The 21,335-nt window shown below is 43.9% G+C and overlaps 1 protein-coding gene across 1 annotated transcript in view; it reads left to right on the top strand.

Moving 5' to 3' along the window:
• Positions 1 to 21,335, top strand: part of Bmper (BMP binding endothelial regulator) — a 222,515-nt gene that overhangs the window by 132,525 nt on the left and 68,655 nt on the right. The window contains exons 11-12 of the mRNA XM_042695043.1: positions 1,090 to 1,135; positions 17,066 to 17,395. Of these exons, the coding sequence (XP_042550977.1) occupies positions 1,090 to 1,135; positions 17,066 to 17,395 (376 nt within the window). The remainder of the gene's footprint in view (positions 1 to 1,089; positions 1,136 to 17,065; positions 17,396 to 21,335) is intronic.

Below are 21,335 nucleotides of genomic sequence, written 5' to 3'. Positions count from 1 at the left end.
AAAACAGAGAGAGAGAGAGAGAGAGAGACAGACAGACAGACAGACAGACAGAGACAGAATCAGTTAAAGAGGGAGAGACAGACACATTTAGAGAACACAATGGGGGAGGGAAATAAAGAGAAAGGATCTGAGAGAAAAAGGAGAAAGAAGAGAGAGAAAGAATCAGTGAGAAAGAGGAGAAAGGAGAGTGATGGAAGGAAGGAAGGACGGAAGGAAGGAAGGAAGGACAGAAGTAAGGAAGGAAGATAAGTGATGTGATGTAGGTAAAGGCATGATTCCCAAGTATATCATGGAAAAATCACTCTGCATGTCTGAACTCCCTCTCAGCTTCATTGTCTTTGATGGTACAACAAAGACTTACTATGGGTAACATCCACATTCTGGAAGAAGAAATTGGACTGAATTTGATCTGTCAAACACTGTATTTATAGACGGGATGAGTTCAGGGCTGGAATACAGGTTCTGGTTTAGTTTCCATGAGCAAAGACAGACGGAAGAGGCTGCTGGGCAAGGCCGCCCTGCCTGCAGGCAGCCTGTAGTTCCCTGTGACCAGGTGGGCTTGCACTTGATCTCTACAGAGATGGATTTGAATATCAGTGAAAGGGTCCTTGAGTGTCCTTAGCTTTCTTTCTCTTTTCTTTGTGTGTGTGTGTGTGTGTGTGTGTGTGTGTGTGTGTGTGTGTGCGCGCGCGCGCGTGCATGTGCATGGGAAGGGTGAGGGGCCTAAACTCAGGGCCTGGGCATTGTCCCTAAGCTTTTTTATTCTAAGCTCTCATTCTGAGCTACAGTGCCACTTCTCCCACCTTTCTTCTATGTGAGAAAAATCACGCTAGTATGTCATTTGGGATCTTGTTGTTTGTCAGGGAATAAAAACAGGGAAGAGTTCTAAATGTCTTTACCTGGCCATGGAACCTGATATTTCACATACCTTATTTTCAACATCACCATCTGCACCTTGAGTTCAAGTACAACTTGATTTCATTGCTGTGCCTGGCATTCGATTAAAAAAAAAACAACTGTCTGTAGCACACTCTGTTCCTTTGCACTAACCTTTTGTTTTGTTTTGTTTTGCTTTTTTCTTCTAATTAGGGTAAAATTCTCAACCGAAAAGGCTGCTGTCCCATTTGCACTGAAAGTAAGTTCATTCTTTTGGAAATGTGCTATTTGTATTAGTTTGGCATTTTGTGTGCCGATGAGAAAAACAGTGTTGTAAGTTTTCGGCATATTTTTGATTCTGCAGGGAGAAGATGGGTGGGGGAGGGGGGAGGTCTCTCACCTCCCTGGGGACGCGGAACATCATCAGCTGCTAGCCTCTAACTATGGGGATACAGGGGGAGCTTTTCATCCAAATTCATCCTTAGGAGAAATCAGGGGGACAAATAGTGTGATGAGATTTTTCAAGAAGACCACATAATTTAATGCATGTTTTAAACTGCTAATATCATTTGTAATCTTAGTGGCTGAGAAGCAAGGAGCCAGTAAAAGCAAACATCTCTAATCTGCGGGGAGGGTTCTCCTTCTCCTTATGAAACAAACAGCTGTGTCCCTGTCCTCCCCCCCCAATCTCACCTGCCCTCCCCATCCCACATGAGCAGCATCCAGAGAGAAAGCAAGAGGCTGGTGGTGCGGTTGCCTCCTGCTATGGTTCACAGAGTTCTGGAAGGTTCTGTCTAAACGTGATCTCATCTGAAAGCCACCTGTGACTGTGCTAGTCTTCTCAGGGACGGAGGAGAGCTGCAGGTTTCATTCAGACACTACACGTGGACGGAGGCCTGCATCCATTAGCAAGTTGCCTTTGCAGTCCTCAAATTCATATAGCTTTGAGATAACTTTCTGAAGTAGGGCACCGAAAGAAGGGTATTAGTAATGCATAGCCAGATTAGTTCCGATGTATGATAAACAGGATCAGCCAGGCCAGGAAATCTATTAGAAAGTATTTTATGAGCCAGTCTGACTTAGAGGAGCAGATTTGCATAGCAATCGAAACCACATGGGAGCATGTTTGCTCTCCCATTTATCTAAAATCAGAGTTTATGTTGCTTGAAGTAATCCTGTTTTATTTTCCCTTTGATTGGTTCGTACTTTCAGACAGTAGTGTAGAGGATCATTGTTTGTATGATATACAGAAAACATATATAAATTGATTATTAGTATCTGTTGCTGTTATCTACTATATGGCTAGTATGTTATTTATTATCAGTAGGCAGATATGCAATGGGTTTCAACATGTCATTTTATAAGTGCGATGCATCTTGAACAGTGAGAGAGCTATGAAACAAGTAGACACTAGAAGAAAGTGCTGGTGGAATGCACAAAAAATTATAGATTTAATAAAAGAGCTTTCCTTTGAAGATCATGAAATATATAAAGTAACTCAAAGGATGTCTGACTCAGTAGGGCTCAGGAATTAACACAGGAAGAAGAATCTGCTGTGGTTAACACACCGAATGATTTCCAAGCACGTGTTCAAACTATTACCTTTAATCATCCTCCCAGAGGCCCGCTGAGGAAACTCTGTGGATGGCTGCTATGGAGGGGGCTTTCAGCCTCATTCCTTTCCAGATAAACAGCCTAGAATCTACAATGAAAGTTTTCTTCTGTATCTCCATTAGTGGATACAGAAATGCACGAAATGTTGTTCTTGTTTCTCTGTGAAATGTCTCCTTGTGGGAACAGAGGCAGACCTCACGTAGGTCCGATGAACTTCTCGGGTGCCCTTCAGGTTGGGTGAGCACAGACAAGCAGCATCTGCCAATCACGTTGCCAGGCTGGAGCACAGCTTATCAGCTTTGTACAAACACATGACCAACCTTGCCATGTTATCTGAGTTTATGTTCTAGGAATCACAGAAGGAGGGTAGTGAGACTCGAGAGTGAAGCTGAGTTTCCTTATTCATTTATCATTGTGAGATGTCTGCTCCAGATGATCTTAGAAGACAGGTAACATATCAGAAAGGAAAGAAAAAAAAATGAACAAGAAAAGAAGGAAGAAAAGAAGGGAAGGTAAAAGGAAAGGAAAAAGACAGAAGGCTAGGCATGAAATCATAGAGCAGATTCACCAGCAGCTACGTTAAATACTGGGCTGTGTGTGCCATGGGCCTGAGCTCATACCTTCTGTCATCCAAGAGACAACAGGCAGGGAAGAAAGCCACCCAGCTGGAGGGGCACCGAGAGGACACCAGCTGCACCTGTGTGCAGCAGGTCCAAGCTGAGACGCCCCCGCATGAGGCCGTGTCCAAATCTAAATGATATCATCAGATGGCTGTGTGTCAGCTTCCCCTCATGTTCTTTCTATGGGGTCAGCTCCCTTCCTCTCCAGCAGGTCCTCCATCTTTGCTGTTAAATGCATTCTCCTTGGCGAGGCTCATTTGTTCAGGCTCAGTGGAGAGATGGGATGGCTTCCAAGGTTTGAAGCAGTGCCCAGCTCTTCATGCTACATCCGGGTCGACCATCCTGGTCCTCTAGTGATGGCTACAGACCTCCTACTTGGAAATTCCTTTGTCATTATATCTAGGATCTGGCATATACCTCTCTGTTCATTCTTCCGGATTCCCTGTCAAGTACCAACGCTCTTATGAAATATGGGGCTTCCAGAGTAGAAAAACCATGGACAAGACTGTAGATTAGGGCTGGGGCGTTCTCAAATAAGTAAGAGGATCTATATTGAAACTCAGATTGACCTATGTGCCCTTCTTTCCATGAATCTCGCGTTTTCAACCTCAGCCCAGTTGACAGTTTGCCGGGTAATTCTTGGTTGTGGGGCTGCCCTGTGCATGGCAGGGCATTTAGCAGCCTATCTGGGCTCTACCTACTAAATACCAGGAGCAACCTGTCCCTCCAAGATTATGACAACCAAGACTTTGCCAGACCAGTGGCAACATTCACGAAGAATGTAGAAGCCAACAGACATTGGGGATGAGAGGTGGTGGTTTGCACCCCAGGTTTTGTCCCCATATGTCTGCTGGCTCAACTCAGCAGTAGAACCATGTGAGCTTGCTGTTTGTGAGTGTAGAATGCCAAAGACCAGGAGCCTTGGGCTTCGCTGGATATATTTTTATATTTTAATTCCCTAACCTGACAAATAGATATGCAGATGTCACTGGCGAGGTTGGAAGTTGCTGCCTTTGTTTCCATTGCTAGGTGGCTAGTAAAGTGTGCAGTGCACTCCTGGATGCCTGCAGTGTGGAGTAATTACATGGGACTTCCGTGTTCGTGTTCACTCCTGATGTGTCTTGAATTATCCAGCATGTGTATGCAAATGCTCCTTCAGTCCTTCGATGGAATGAAGAAAGAATGCCTATACACAGATGAAACAGATGACAGATTCCACATACCTGGATTCTCTGTAGTTGATATGAATGCCGATTCTTTCTTGCATTCTCTTCTACAATCATGCAATTTCTTCCTCTCTGAGTTGCCTTGGTCTTGGCAGTGGTTGGGGGCTCTTCCAGAACAAAGAAGAAACAAAATAAATGTATGGAGTAGTTCTGTGTAGGAAGCAATAGGGGGCACCGATCTGCTCTTCCCTGAATGAGTTTGGCACCATTGGTCTGAAGGGACAATGATGGTTTTTCAAAACTGGCCAGGAGGCTGGCATGTAGCTCAGTGGTAAAAGGCTTGCCTAGCAAGTACAAAAATGTCCTGGGTTCAATTCCCCAGTACCAAAAAAGAAAAGAAAACTAGCTAGGAAAGCCCTCTTCAATCAGCCCCGTGGAAGGTATGCAAAGCCTTGCTGTCTTTTAGTAGTTTGGGATATACTTTCTCTAACAGAATAGAGTGGAATTTGGTTTGAATGGTTTACTAAAATTTATTTATAAGTTTTTATATTATTATACAACTATTTATAAACATTTTATTAGTACTTCTTAAAATATTTGAAGTGAGCTAAGTATCCTTAAAGCTTTTGGGAAGTGCCATCGTAGGACATTCTCACAGAAGCCAGTCTCTCCTGGCCATGGCTGAGTGTCATGTAACTACAAGTTAGTGCCGTGTTGTGGTACTTGCTTTGTGTGAAATGTCCCTTGATAGGTGGAATCATGACTTGCCATCCCACAGTGACCTGAATCAGATGAACTATTTGCTTACAGAATGTCTGTTTTCAGACTTGGCATCAGAATTTTTGGTTAGAAATGGGGTGTGGATGTGTGTAGAAAGAGAGAGGGGCTGCCAGCGTATTTATATAAGAGAATCGACTGTCTCTATCATCTAAACACTGGTGGCTTCCAAAGGTAGCCTGCCCCAGTTGTACAGATTGCAGCCCCCTGAGCCCCTAGCCATCAATGGCTCCACCTAAAATGCCAGTTCATGTTGGCTGACAACTGTAAGGTGACTTTATAAACCCTCAGGGGTTAATTTCTAGCTATGCGTCTGCCCAGCTCTCAGAGTATCCTCTCCCTGCACAGGTCACAGGTAGACAGCCCAGGGGTGCAATTTGCCTTTGCTTAGGTCCCCTGGGCTTAAGCCTACAGGTAGCTGGGGGCAGGGTATGGGGGGGGGGGGAGTAAGAGAATCAGAGAACCAGAGTTTTATTAATTTCCCTGGAAAGAAAGTAAACAAAACATTGACCTTGCAACCTGGTTTATGAGAAATGTCCCTGACAGAGGTTCTGCAAATCAAATCAAGTTTTCTGCCTCGGAGACTATAAAGTGTCTCCATGTCCTTTCACCTGACAGGATGTCCTTAACTCAGGAATTCAGGGAAACTTGAAGCAGATGTTTGCAGAATAAGAATTGATGGAGCCTGGTGCTGGTGGCTCACACCTGTAATCCTAACTACTCAGGAGGCTGAGATCTGAAGATTGCAGTTCAAAGCCAGTCCAGGCAGGAGACTCTGTGAGTCTCTTATCCCCAATAAAACACCAGAAACCGGGAAGTGGCACTGTGGTTTAAGAGGTAGAGTGCTAGCCTTGAGCTAAAGAGCTGAGGGACAGTGCCCAGGCCTAGAGTGCAAGCCTTATAACCAACCAAAAAAAGAAAAAAAAAAAAGAATTGATGTTACCAACTTTAGCTCTGCCTTGGAGGTATTAAGCTCAGCACCTGGCTCCTTAAACCTGGCCTACATACTGGTCTGAGTGAACCCCACTGGACTCCATACAGAGACCATGCGTGAAGAGAATATGAGGAAATCAGTTTCTTTTCTGTTTTCTGTGCTCTTTTGTTTTAATTGATACCATTACTTTAACATTTCTGGCTGTGAATCAATGTAGAGTTGAAGGGGACTGAAAGCGTTCAGCAATAATTGGTACAATATCTGTCACTGTCCACTAATAGCTAGCTTTGCGCTCAGTGAGTTCTAACCCCCGTAGAACTGCCATTGGTAGTAGGAGCTGATCCTTAGTGAGTGTGCCACCAGTGTGTGTTTTGTGAGTTGGCAATGGTTACCACCACCGCCACCCTCAGCCTCATCGCCATCAGAAAAGAAAAACACTGTGCTAGTAGCACAGTGGCAGCGAATATAATGTTTCCCATCTGCTCTATGTCCAGACATGGTTATGGGTTGCCCAATTGGATTTCATTGGATTCTCATGGCCATACTAGTGGCCATGTGATATCATCAGCTCCAGTTTACAGCTGAGGAAACTGAGGTTTTGAGGTTGGGGTTACTTTGAACTTAGGGACCCTGACTTTCTACCACAGCTGCCCTCAGAGCCTGGTGACAATTACTTCCCTTGCCTCCTTTGTCATTTCTATGGTTAGAGAAAAGGAGAGAGGTTCTCAAGGGTCTGTAGAACCATAGATTGGAAAGCAGTTCTTGATTTAATACTTTTTTTTTTTTTTTTTCTCTGCTCCAACTAGGAGACATGGACACTCAAGTTCCCAAGCCTTTTCTACTTAGTAGTATGTTTACTTGTCTGCTCAGATGATAGTGATGGTTCATGTGCTCTGAGCTGGCCAGCAAATAGGCCTGGGTGGTTTTTCCATGTCTGTTCATTTTTCTGGTGTTTTGTTGTTTCCCCTTTATTGACAGCTCAAGAAATTGGTATTTTTTTCAGGAAGAAATAAAGACCTCCCTTAAAAAAATTCTTTTCTTGGGCTGGGAAGGTGGCTCAGTGGTAGAGCACTTGCCTTGCATGCTTGAGGCCCTGGGTTCAATTCCTCAGCACCACATAAGAAAAAAGCCAGAAGTGGCGCTGTGGCTCAAGTGGTAGAGCACTAGCCTTGAGCTGAAGAGCTGAGCAACAGCGCCCAGGCCCAGAGTTCAGGCCCCACGACTGGACCCAAAAAAAAAATTCTTTTCTTTTCTTTTGCTGGTCCTAGAGCTTGAACTCAAGGCCTGGGCACTGACCTTGAGCTTATTTTGGTGAAGGCTAGAGCTCTATCACTTGAGCCTCAGATCCACTTCTGGCTTTTTGGATAGTTGATTGGAGATAAGAATATCATGGACTTTTCCTGCCTGGGCTGGCTTGGAATTGCAGTCCTCAAATCTCAGTCTCCTGAGTAGCTGGGATTAACAGTGTGAGCCACTGGCGCTCCCTAAAATTTCTTGCAATATTAAAGTAGTAGTTTTAAACTTTAAAGAACTCTGTGTATAATGTTTACCAGAGTGAGAAAGAGCAGGATCATCTAGGAATTAAATGAGTGTATGGACTCTCACTCTGAGCCAGCCTCCTACCCTTTCTGGGGGTAGTCTAACAGGAAGAGCTGAGATAGTACCTGCACATTTTTTCTGCTGAATGAATACTTATTAGTGATAATTGGCTTGCTGGTGATGCTTACAATAGATGTAGCAAAACACAGTAATTCAAGTGATTTCTACAGTCCCACTTTTGGGGGCTTATTTCTCAAATAATTAAAAATAAGACCCATTTCTTAAATAATTAAAAATAAGACAAGGCTCTGAATCATGGAAAGTGGGGGTTTCTGGAAGGACATTTTTTTTTTTCAGTATGTGGAACTCTATGTAAGGATTAAGACAGTGAAATAGCATATACTCAGGGGACTAGCAATAACTATAAATTAGACAGTGCCACTGATGAATTAATTGCTCTATTAACTGATAAACACTAAGACATACATTTTTAAAAACCTGTTAAACTCTCAATGAGCTTATAGGCTTCTTTGGATTTTTGTTTGGGCACATTTTAAAGTAGATGTAGTATTATTGAATCATTGGGTTACCTGAGGGGAGCAGTGGGGTTGGGAGAGACAGGAGAAACCAATGGAAGGGGAGACACTGACCAAGATGCCCTGCACTCAGAAATGGACAAGTTGAAAAATGAACTTCTTTGTACTATTTCTTAAATATAATAAAAGGGATAGCCAAAATACGTCACCTTCTTGCATAGTTTTGAATGAAATACACACACACACACACACACACACACACACACACACACACACACACACATACGGCATCTCACACACTTTAGTCAAGCCACCATCTTAAATGTCAAGAAAGATGTATCTAGGCGTGGCTGAAGTACCTGATGATGGCATACCTGAAATACATCTAAATGAGCCAATAAATGAATAATGCAGATCCCAAATTAGACATCTAAAAATATGCTTTGTGGAAACCTCTGGACCCAATGACACATGACTATCAGCCACAGGGAGGCAGGTTTACTCTTTTATGTCTCTTAGGAACAAAATGAGATCAACGAAAGTTGCTTCTATACAATTGCCCGTTATATCATAGCTGGGTTTGGAGAATGTTAATCCCTAGTGGACTTTGAGATAAATGCCTTCTGTGCATCTGCTCTTCAAGTCTCACGCAATAATGCTGTGAAGCAGAATGTGTTCACCCCGTCTTACCAATGTGTGATCTAAGGTCACAGAAATTAAAAAGTGTGAGGTCAGTTAATTCTCTAATCCCTGCCATTCTGAAGGCCAAACTTTTAAACACTGTTCGATGAGAAGTCATCGAACAGTGTTTTTATTAATTTTGGCGTTTTTGCCTTCAAAAATGTGTGATGTTTGCCAGCTTCTCTTCTCTTTTCTTTTCTTTTCTTTTTTCTTTTTAAATGATTAGGGATTGAAAGCTGTATTTTCTCACCTTTATAAAAACTTATCTATATTTTTGAGGCTGCTTTAACAAGCTCAGTTTCTTGTATTACTAGTTCCCACCTTTGCTGGCAATATCGCATTATGGCAACGTGGCTTCTTAGCTGCCCTGTGTATTGCTCTTTGCTGTAAAGTTGATGACCATGCCCCATTCTTACTCGTATCATAGTCCCTTTCTAGGTAAGTGCCACTTGAACCTCATTACCACATTAGTGCCTTTCAACTATTGTTTCCTGTCTTCTGCTCTGCCCTTCCGTTTTCTTTTAGCACACTGGATCTAGTTTCCTTTTGCTTTTTGTGTTTTTGTCCAGTATAAGTTCACAGTTCTGCCTCTTCCACAACTCCCTCTGATTCCTTCTTCATTTCAGTTTCAGAGTTGTCCAAACTTTGAGGTTCTTAACTCACTCTTAGGCAAGATGCAAATGTGGGAGATCTTCACTCTGGATCATTTGGGGAGGCACATTCTTCTTGGAAAGTACTGCATTTGAATTTTATTCACAGTTGCAACTTTTGATTCACCAAATTGTCTGAGTTGGGAGTTGGCTAGAGGGGTCTTCACTCTTTCCAGTGCCTAGTTATTGACTGAATTCTGGCACCACCTTCTCCCAGCTGCACAGGTTTTGAGCCTTAATGTTATTTCTCATATTTCTGGCATTTCTCTCCCCTGTTGCTAATCAGTCATCAAGTCTGGTTGATTGTCTCTTTGCGTTGTTTTTCTAATAAATAATTTCCTTCTCATTCCCACGGCAGCCAGGCCCCCAACCTATTGCCTGCAGCAAATCTCTATCTCCTCTTCAACTCGTTATCCACATCCCCATTAGAAACCAAACCTGCAATTCCCCTGTGTTTGTTTTAGCAAATGCTAGAGCTCAGGAGTGGGTGGTCATGAGTAATATTTCAGAACAAGTCCCTGTGATTAAAGAGGGAAATTCGAGATAAAGCATACCTACATGTTTCTGTGCTGTTCAATCCTCAGGGCTCTTTCCATGGCAACGGGCATAATGGCAGTAGGCATGCTAGACTCTCTGGAGGGTGATGGGGTCTGCTGTGCCTTCCAAACTAAGTTGCACAGCTTTGAACAAGGTTTTACTTGTTTTGGGAGTGCAATAGGCAGGGTTGATGTTTCATGGGAACCATGTTCAGAAGTGTGGATTCTTTGAAATGTATTTAAACATCTCAAGCTGGCAACCAATCTCAGGTAGATTTATTTTGACAATCAGAGCATCTCCCATCTCCTGAAGCAATGCCCCCCTCAAGACAGATTGACCTCTCCCTCTTCTTACCAAGATCTGTGGTTTAGTGGTTTTCTTCTTTTGGCCTAGTAGTCTATCTTCTTCCTGGCCTCCAGGAATCTTCCATATTAACTCAATTCAGGTCATGTTTTCAGTAAATCTATACTTTATTTATTTGTTTGGTTGTTTTTGTGTCACTGGGGATTGAACTTAGGGTCCTGTGCTTGCTAGACAGGCCCCAAATCCTTTTGTTTTTAGCTTGTTTTTCAGATAGGGTCTTGTCCTAACTTTGTTTGAGCTGATGTCTGGCCCTGATCCTTCTACCTCTGCCTTCTGAATACTGTCATGCCGTTCCAGTCAAATCTACATTTTGTATGTCTCTTAGAGTCTTTTATTTTTTATTTTTTGGTCATGGGGCTTGAACTCTGGGCCTGGGTGCTGTCTCTCAGCTCTTCAGCTCAAGGTGAACATTCTACCACTTGAGCCACAGAGCCACTAACTATTTTCTGGTGGTTAATTGGAGACAAGAGTTTCATGGGCTTTCCTGCCTGAGCTGGCTTTGAACCATGATCCTCAGATCTTAGCCTCCTGCTTATCTAGTCACTTACAGTCTTCTTATTCATCTTTAATTTAGTAATCAGTAATGATCTATTTACTGGATATGCATAGCATTTATAGTAACAAAACTAGTAATCATCTCTGCTCAGCTTGAGGACAGGTGTCATGCAACCAAGAATCAATTATATTCTTGGTACATTTGCAACAACCCAGCAAGGTAGTTGTCCTTAGATTTATGTTTTAGGACTGAAGTTCCCAAGGGAGTTTGAACATGATGCTATAGTCACTAAGTAGCAAGACTTGGACAAATACAGACTCTCCTCAAAGCTATACCAGGGGACCACCAGGCACACTTGTCAAACAAACTCTTGGCTCATCAATTAGGGCAATAATACATTCAGCACAGAGATGAGATGAGGACTAAAAGAGATAATGAAATATAGGATTTATCTGACATGGTGCCTGGCATAAACTGCATCTTTCATACTAGTTATTTTGCTAAGTGTCTCAGTATCCTGTGGATACTGTAACACATCATCACAAATCTCGTGGCTTAAAATAATATGTGTTAATTATCTTACCCATTTTGGAGATTAGAAGTCAGAAATGGGCCACATGGCAGGGATGCTCAGGAGAAGTGTCTTTTTCTTGCCTTGTCCAGATTTTAGAGGCTGCCCACATTCCTTGGCTCCTGGCACCTTCCTCCAACTACAAAACCCGCCATGGCAGGTTGAAGTCTACTCATGCAGTTTCCCTGCAGGGTGCCTCTGCCTTCCTCTTTCACAAAAGACTCCTGTGGATGGTCTAGGCCAGGTTCCCCATCTGGGCCAGCTGTGAGCCTCCTCAATTCCATCCCCACACAGCCTTCTCTGTTGACAGGAAATCACCCTTTCCACAGGCCTTGGGCCTTTGGAGGATATCCATTTCTTTGGGGACATTATTCTATCTGTTACACTTGGTCTTGGGCTTAGGACCTAGAGCTCATATTATTTTCTCATACTATTACGACTGAATTTTATCATTTTTGATTGAGACAATCCTTTTCAATATGCTAAGTTATGAAGATATTGGACTTCCAGAGAAGGGAGATAACTTGATGTTAAGAGAGCATAGGATTATCTTTCTATGAATTTATGTATCTGTCTATATATGTCTATATACATGTATGTATGTATGAATGTGTGTATGTATGTATGTATCTGTCTGTCTGTCTACCTACCTACATACCTACCTACCTACCTACCTACGTATTCTTCTTATACAGTCCTGTACTAGGTACTTCTAAGTATCCATAAACTTTATATGTAAGAAGCTTAAGGCCTGATTAAGGAGTAAGTATATACTATAACTATCAACTAGAGTAAAAATGGATTTATCCTTGGTGGCTTATGGTTTTGGTGACAGGAAAAGTCAATGGAAGTATAAGATAGACTATTTGGAATCCAAAATGTCCCAGACTCTCAGAACCAGGTGGCCAAATTTGCTTCCAGTATTTAGAAGAAGGAGATGACTTCTTGAGGGTAAAGGCACAGTAGTCTGAGTGACCCAGCACTGGCGCTGAGAGGAAGGGCAATCTTGGGATCTGTGGTAAGAGTTGGGTAGACACAGGACCAGATGAAGGGTGGGAATGACTGGGTTCCAGAGGACAAGCCAGGAGGATCAGACCTGGCTTGGGCCTGAATTTATTTTAGAGCAACTCTTTTGAAGTTAGAGAGATTCCCCCTCCACCCTCCCATGCTCTTTTGTCTGATGTCTATGCATATATAGAGTCATGGAAAGATATAAAAGCAAAATCATATACTCAGCAAAATTCCTGTGCAACTGTTTCAAAAGTAAGTTTGTTCACATTCAGGTTAATGACTGCTTCTGGTCCTTCTAACAGAAAGAAACCCATTAACCTGTCTCCCCCGTGCCCTTGCCCATCCACAGGGAAGTTAGAGGGAGTTCTGGGTTCAGGAAGCCCAGGGTATATGCTTACAGGCACACAGGTACCACCTGGGGGAACATCTATTGGACCTCAAGGACCTTTTGGGCCATCAGTTCTGGATGACCCCTCGTGCAAGGCCAGAGCTCTGCACAGAGAGGCTCACACCCACAGGGGTCACACTCCTTTCTACTGGGGTCTCCCTTACTGCTCAGGAGGAGCCCAGGGAACTGTATGGGAGCTGGTGTCTCAGCATTTCCCAGCCTTTCCTCCTTAATCTAGACTCACCATTGCCTTGATTCTTACTCTTCCAGGCTTCCCAGGATCCCTGAACAACCTAGTGACCAAGAGTCCCAGGGCCCTGTTTTCTTGCAGTTGTATTGAGAAAGGTTTAAAGCCACCCATGGTCAGAGCACCACAGTGGAAATGTACTGACCCATGTGTTGGCAAAGCCTCTCCTCTCTGCAGAAGTAAACCACCACAGTTCAAAGTTCTTCTCTGAGTTCTCAAAGCCAAACGTGTATGAATGACTGTAGAAATCTTGTGATATATTATGTGAAAACTAGGAAATGAAATGTCTTGTCTAGAATTACCTTAACTATGTTAAATAACAACACACTCTTCTCTCCAAATTGTAGGAGGTAGTTAATTCCTGGTACTTCTCTTTTGTTTTATTTTTTGCTTCCTTAGGCTTCTCTGGTTTTGTTTTGTTGTTATTTTGGGGAGGAGAAGGGAGACTGTGCTGTTTCTATTCATTTCTTCTTAATAACATGGACTTGAATAATTTTCCCTTAATTTTCTTTGACGGATGTTTTGAGAGTAACTACAGCTCTCAGAGGAAAGGCATTCCATTGGAATAAATACATCCACGGTCAAATAAACATACCCAATGCACTTAAGAGAAAAGCATTGGTGTTACATTTTCAGAGGCAGCAATTTTATTAAAGTATGTAACATCAACATGACGCATCTTAATTCAATATTTTTATCTTTTTAAGGCCAACACTGCTTCAAACTATATATAGTCATGATAAACAATGACATCTAAGTGTAAACGATAATTAAACATACAGACAAGAAAGAGTAAATGAAATGCCACATGTAATTCCATTACCTATGAGGGAAAAAAAAAGCATTTTCCCCCCTTTTCACTGCACTAGGATTTGAACTCATAGTCTTGCTCTTGTGAGGCTGGTGCTTTTCTGCTTGAGCCATGCCCTCATCTCTGTTTTTCACTGCTTCTTTTGAGGATGGGGACCTTTTCTTGTCGCTGGTGCTTACCAGAACGGTGAGCTGCCTACTTTAGGCTTGCTAATATCACAGACAGTAGGCTCACACCACTGCATCCAGCCTCCCTTTGTGGAGATAGAGTCTACAAGACTGGCCTGGAACTGCAGTCCTCCAGTTCTTAGCCCTTCAGATTGTTTAGGCTTGCAAGTATGTACCAATCACTGTGCCTAACTGTAGGTAGAGAAGGGGTCTTGAGAACTTTTCTTCCTTTGACTGGCCTCAAACCATGATCCTCCAGTTCTCAGGCTACCCAATAGCTAGGATTGCAACAAGCGTGAGCTACAGTACTTGTCTTAAACATATTCTTACTAATATTTAAATTTATACCCTTCATATCTTTTTTCCCTAGCCATCTAACAATTTGACCTCAAGACTATGACAGGAAGTTGCACCAGGAGAAGTGGGCATGTTTCTCTTAGACACCCCAGGCTAGTTTCAAGATGGTTTGTTTATATATGTCCTCTCTCTGTCCCCCTACTCTGGGGCCAAGCTTTCCAGAAGAGTGTGACTGGACATCTGGACATCTTGGACCAGTGCTCATTTCCTGGGGTCTGCTGGGAAAATAGTTTTGTGAGGACACGCTTGATTTTTGTTCCCTGAGTGTTCTCTGGACCTCTTTTCAGCAAGCTGGTTTCCGTGACCCTCAGATTCTCACTTTCGGACATTCTCCAGCACACGTGTTCGCTGCTCCTACAGGATCTGGCAGGGGAAGCTGGCGGTACCAGGAAAAGGGGCCACGGTTTCAAAATTCCTTCAGCTTATGATGCAAATGTCCCTGACTGCTGCACATAATTCTCCGGCTTCTCCACAGTTGTGAGATTTTCTTGGCCTCTTCTTTCTTGCTGTCATAGAGAAGAATCATCCTGATTTCCAAATGCTTCTCTTCTATAAGTTAGGGACTCTTGAAAAATATCTCTCCTGACAGCTGGGTCCACGCATGCTTTCCTTTGCTCTGGTCTCTTTGCACCTCCCCACTGCTTCCTGCGATCTCTCAGCAACTGGAGGCAGCTGACTTTCTGTTGTTTCTTTGAGGTTTGCTTTGTGTCCCATAATTGGTTCTATCTGCACTTACCCACATTTTGACTCTTGAAAACAAGGCAAAACCAAACCAAAAAGCGTAAGGAGGAAAGAAAAAAGAGTTGTCATTGATGGTTGTACCATCAAGAAGTAGTCACTGTTTACAACCTCAGCGTGTGTAATGTTTATTTAAAGAGAGTTAAGATCACCCTGGAGTAGAAGAATAGAAATCCGTACAGTCGATTTCACATAAAATGCTTGTGTGTTTCCCCTGTCATGAAGATGAACCACAACTTTGTCTGTGACTGGATCAGTCATTTGTTGGGTCTACTAAAGTGCTTAGTGTTCCTTTATAATCAATGGGGATTCTAGACTTATTGAAAGAGCACTGGAGAACGCTGCAGCTGCTGTCATGAATGATCGTTTTGATGTGGTTGTGGCTAGGGAAGGCTCATGTGGTTCCAGGGGCAGGGACAAGATTGGCCCCCTCACCCCCATGCCTGCTCATAATGGAGAACTCAGTATCCTCACAAGTAGAACTCCAGCCCCACTGTGGTGCTTGGCATTTCCACGTTCATCTATCACAAGCTCAAGAACCTTGCTTTGTTCTGAACTTGCTTGCAAAAAATGGTGGACTTAAGGAATCTGATGAAGACCCATCTCTTGGGTTGTATTACCATTACTTGGGTTAATATTCAATCCTTTTATGCCATGTGGTAGCTTTAACTCCAAACTCTCATTCCTCATTGAGATGCTTGGGCATCTCAAAGACCTGCCTTGAACTCAGTCAAACCCAAAGCAGCATGTTTCTTCCAGGGATGGCTTCTACTTGTCAGACTGTGAGGGTGGTGTGTAATGTACAATAATGGACAATAATGTCAGTTGCAGCCCCTGTTGAGAAAGGACTGTGGTACACCATGGAAGAGCTTAGGAGGGCTAGTCAGGTAGATGTGTAATTAAGAAGCTGGAGCCAAGCTGAGCATTGGGTGGCTCACACCTATAATCCTAGCTATTCAGGAGACTGAGAACTGAGGATTGTGGTTCAAAGCCAGTCTGGGAAGAAAAGTCGCTATGAGACTCTTATCTCCAATTGACCACTCAAAAACTGGAAGTGGAGCTGTGGCTCAAAGTGGTAGAGTGCTACCTTTGAGTGAAAGAGCTGAGGGATAGTGCTCAGGCCCTGAATTCAAGCCTTCTGACTGACAAAAAATAAAAAAGCTGGAGCCATGAATAACGTCCAGCAAAAAATGGTAAAACTGGGACAGCAGAAAGCACAACCAGTAAGAGAGTAATTAAGAACAGAACTGGTGGTTAAATTCAAATATTACTTCTTCTGCCTGTTCCCCAAGTAGTCCCTTTTACATATTTTATTTTATTTTTCCTGTGCTGGCAACTGAGGCTTAAATTCAAGGCCTGGATGCAATCCTTAAGCTTTTTCACTTACCAGTTGATCCACAGTTCCACTTCTGGCTTTTTTTTTTTCTGCTTTGGAGATAAAAGTCTCTGAGATTTGTCTGGCCCATCTGGCTTTGAACCAAGATCCCTTCAGATCTCAAGCCTTCTGAGTAACTCTAGATGTGAGCTTTAGGCACCATCTTAAGTTCTTGACTTAGTCAAATGAAAGTAGTATGGAGACTTTGGTGCAGTGTCATTTCTGTTGCTCCTACTTGTTTATGTACATCCTGCTGATATGTATGTGGGTTATGAATGAAGGCCAACTCTTAATTGTCTGCAGTAACTTTTACTCATGGAAGCATGTCCAGGCTGTAAACTAAAGTTGCTTTAGAAACCCAGAGATGTTATAAGTACCTTTTAAATGTCAATGTACTAAGGAACATGAGTTTATTATTATTATTTTTTAAAACCTAGCTTTCCTTTTACAGTTGATTTCCCTGAGTGCCCCTCCTACTAAGATCCTCCCTTAGCTGCCACCGCCCCCCCCCCCCCACCACACACCCCTAGTTGATTACAGGGTGGGGACCTGGTTTTCCCATGAACCCTCTTCGCACTTGTGACGATATTTTATCTCTCGCTCATCCGCAGAGCCTGGCGTCTGCACGGTGTTCGGCGATCCCCACTACAACACTTTTGACGGACGCACATTTAACTTTCAGGGGACGTGTCAGTACGTGTTGACAAAAGACTGCTCCTCCCCTGCCTCGCCCTTCCAGGTGCTGGTGAAGAACGACGCTCGCCGGACGCGCTCCTTCTCCTGGACCAAGTCGGTGGAGCTGCTGCTGGGCGAGGGCACAGTCAGCCTCCAGCAGCATCTCACCGTGCGCTGGAACGGCTCGCGCATCGCGCTCCCCTGCCACACCCCCCACTTCCACATCGACCTGGACGGCTACCTCCTCAAAGTGACCACCCGAGCAGGTGGGGCCTCCGTCGCCTCCTCTCACCCTTTGCTCCACTCACACCGCCAATGCTGGCCCTCCTGGATACGGTGGCCCTCGTCCTCTGGCTAGGGGCCCCTGAGACAGGGAGGCACCCAACTACTGGCCTTGTGTTGGAGATGGCACCACCCTAGGGCATTGTCACCACCTGGAGCCTTACGTGGCACCAGGGTCACGAAGAGTTTTGCCTCCACGTGCCTACATCCAACAACTTTCCATCCTCCTCCTGAAAACAGAAATGGTGCCTTCTAAATCATCTCTGTCCAGTTTCCTTGCTCTCCCAGGGCTCTGATGTCCAGCTTGGAAGTGCTACTTCTGTGCAGTTACACATCTGGGAGGAAGAGGGCTTCCTTCTGAGCATCTGTCCAAAGTGTGCTCAGAGGAGGGGTGGGGTCCTCAGAAGGAAACCTCTTAGTGTCAGTGGTGTTCAACACAAACACAAATGCCCTCAGCAGCAGAGCCGTGGGGTCCGTTCCCGCTCTGGTGTGCTGTGCTGGGGAGGATGGCACCTCTCTTGTGGGGGTGCAGATGGCAGTATGTGTATGGGGGGGGGGAGTCCTGCCCACTCGGGACAGGAGGAAGGTTGATGGCCAGAACCCTTGTCCCCTAGAGGTTGCCTAGGGAGACGAGCTTTGGAAGTGCAGCCGGCAGCCCAGCCCTTGGCCATGTAAAGCTGGGGCTGAGGCTCTTTCTTGCTATCTCTTGCTGTTGTTGGTCTACTGGGCATCAATTTTTACTCTCTGGGTAGACATTTGCTCTTGGCTAGTAGTAGTGGTCCATGGCACTCACTCCTGTGTCTGTGAGGTGCTTCATGAGAAAAGCATTGTAGGAGTCCACTTCAGCTTCTGCTTCTCATCTGCTGAGAACAGACTCAGCACACAGGAGTGCTCACAATGAGAGGTTCAGTAGTGTCAGGGCATCAATCCAGATCCAGTTCCCTGGGTTGTCAGCATCTAGAAGGGAATCATTTGAAACAGCTCTACCAGGCACCCTGGAGGGTCTGTAGAGACCATTTCTGTTGGAACTTCAGAATCCTCGTCATTGTTCCCCTTCAAGCCAAAATATATTTTGATAAATGGATTTTAAGTCCATGGCATGCCAGTGTAGCCAAAGAAAGAAAAAGTAGTGTAGGTGAAGTCCTGGGAGCTTTTAGTCAGTGAGTAAATCATCATTTCTATAAGACAATGTTAAGGATTCATGCATGGGTAAGTTCAGAAAAGGTGAAAACCTCCTACCTTCACCAGGCAGGTACGAAAAGCTCTCCTCATTCATCTAGAAGGATTATGTCCTGCTCAGGACAATTCAGACATCTGTTTTTGTATCTAAAAGACACAGCACCCTGGCAAATACAGATCCCAGCTCATTTCTTTAAAGGAGGCAAAAGTTTGAGGCCCACTGTTAAGTAAGCCCAAGTGTTATATAGAAGTAATTAGAAGCACCTTGTCTATCTGTTTTCAAGCCAGCAAAACACAAGGGAGTCCACTGATATGGAAATTATTAGTCAACCCTGGGCTCCTTTCTCAAAGGACTCCTGGGTACTGGAGATTACTCACAGTCCAGGAGGTTCCATGCTGTTTCATGCAGGACTGGCAAAGCCTCTTCCTGAAGCTTCCATGTCATAAAAATGAACAAGAGGATGAGGCAGCTGAGAAAACAATAATAGATCATAAATATCATAATGAGATTAGTGAGTTTAGCTATTCAAAACCTTGGATTCCATTTTATATTTTCTTTTTTTTTTTCCATGTCTCTTCCCATAACACCCAGCTGAACAATTTTCTGTAGCCTGTAGCATACAAATCATGCAATATTCCTCCTTCATTCCTAGGGATGAAGCACTTGACTTTCACTTTGCCCTTCTGGGTTTCCAGACAATAGTGCTTCAGCCTGGTCTAGCCATGTCAGATTGAACTACACCTTAGGGAGAGTTTCTTCATCATCTATTGTCTATTTGAAATATCTCCGTATTTCCTTAGAGTGTTGTTCTTTGGTAGTGTTTTGCATTATTCCATAAGCTTTGTGTGATCAAAGGGTACTGTCTTCAAAGCGCCTGCTTCCTTGTAGCCTGTATCTGGAAGGGGAGCGGAGGGGATGGCTCTTTGCACCTGTGGTTTACAGATTTAGTGCTCCATGATAGAATCTGGCAGAGCACCAGTGTAGGTTGGGTGGAATTAGAATGCTACTATTTACCTGCTACCCTGGAACCAAGGGTTAGTCAATTGCACATTGCCCCAACACTTGGCATTTAGCAGACATATATGTATGTGTGTGTGTGTGTGTGTGTGTGTGTATGTCTGTCTGTCTATCTATCTATCTATGCACCATCTGAGCTTTCATCAACTCTACCTGATACAGTTACCTTGGAAACAGTGCACGAGGAACTTGGCCTTGTATTTCATTTTTGGCCACTCTGGACACTTTGAATCCTGCCAGTGCATCCTGCTTCCCATCCCCTTTGGGTGGGGGATAGATCAGACAATCCTCCATTTTTTTCCACATGGCTACAGTGCATCTGTAGATTTGGGGTTTGTTTTGGTTTGGGATCATGGCTGCTTTGGTTATTGTCTATGTAAAGGGAAAAGGGATACAAAAATCTACAGGTCCAAAACCAAAGAACAGGACGCACACACCCCAACCACAGCCTGAGCGAGTGGGCTGGAGGCGGCTCTCCTATCTGAAGGGTGAAGAGCCAGGTGGGGAGCAGAGAACACTAGAAGCTTCACTAACGTGGAAGGAATGTGGTGGCAGCTCACATCCCCAGATGGCACATGTGTTTCCGCTTTAGTCTCCGAAGCTGCCAGTTATTTCTACCCAATTTCTCATGTGGAGAACTAGGAAAGTCATCCCAGCTGTGGAGAGGGTGATTCCTCCCCAACCTCGCAATGTTTTCCTCTCATCCAATGCCTATTTAAGATCTCATTTAGAAGAGCAGTGCCCTGAATTACTACTTACTACATTCCTGCCCTTCACGACTGTGATTGGCTTTGCATGGATCTTTCTCTGTTAGAGGAGGAAACCAGTATTCACGTGAAGACACATGTCACCCATACAGCAGTAGGCACAACTGTCTGGGGTAAGGTAAGTCACCTCTCCTGGTTGGACACTAGACAGTGATAATCATCTTTAAGAATAAGAATGAAGAATGGAGAGTGAATTACAAATGACCCTCATATTTGGGGGCCATGTGTTATGAATGAGATGTCCTGAATTTGCAGAAGATTTTACTGAATACAGAGGTTCTGCATCTTTCCAAGCACGCACAGACCTCCAGTCACTCCGAGAAAGAATACATTGATGGGCTTTTTCTCTGTGAGTTGAGTTTCCATTGGTTCATTTTCCCAAAGTTTCAGATTTATTCTATCATTGTCAGAAATGACACTGGAGCACTTTTAGGTGTAAATTCTCGACTGCTCATGGCACTTGGAGTGATGGTATTTGCTTGCTGTCTAGGAAAGAGATTTGTAGTTTGGAAAATTTTGCAACATGGAAAGTCTTTGGAATTATGCACTAAAAGTTAGACTTTGTATGGAATTGATTTTCTTCCCTCATTTCTCTTGCAGAGTAACTGCCTGACTGCAGGCTCATGAGGCGAAGTTTCTTCTATACCTCGGAGAGCGTATTACAAATCATTTTATAGTTTGCCTATTTTCTTTCTGACCGATTATTTCAGGGTCTTAACTAGCATGAAACTCTCAATTTCTTGGGCTTTGTGGATTCCATGGACCCACATTACAAGGGTCATTTGTTCACATCCTAGTAGATGGCGGGGTATGAGAACATGGAAACTGTTTTATGTGACAATTGTGGTTGTCAGAGTCCACACCATGTTCTCACAGAGGGCCATGTGGGTGGGTGGCCTGGTGAGCGGGGCCGCTCGCACGCTCTCTCTTCTCTTCTTTCCCGGTCCTGTTACTGTGTTC

This window comes from Dipodomys spectabilis, unplaced genomic scaffold (genome assembly GCF_019054845.1).
Source record: "Dipodomys spectabilis isolate Male_0828 unplaced genomic scaffold, ASM1905484v1 ptg000178l, whole genome shotgun sequence".
Lineage (NCBI taxonomy): Eukaryota > Metazoa > Chordata > Mammalia > Rodentia > Heteromyidae > Dipodomys > Dipodomys spectabilis.
This window is presented reverse-complemented; position numbering and strand designations above follow the sequence as displayed.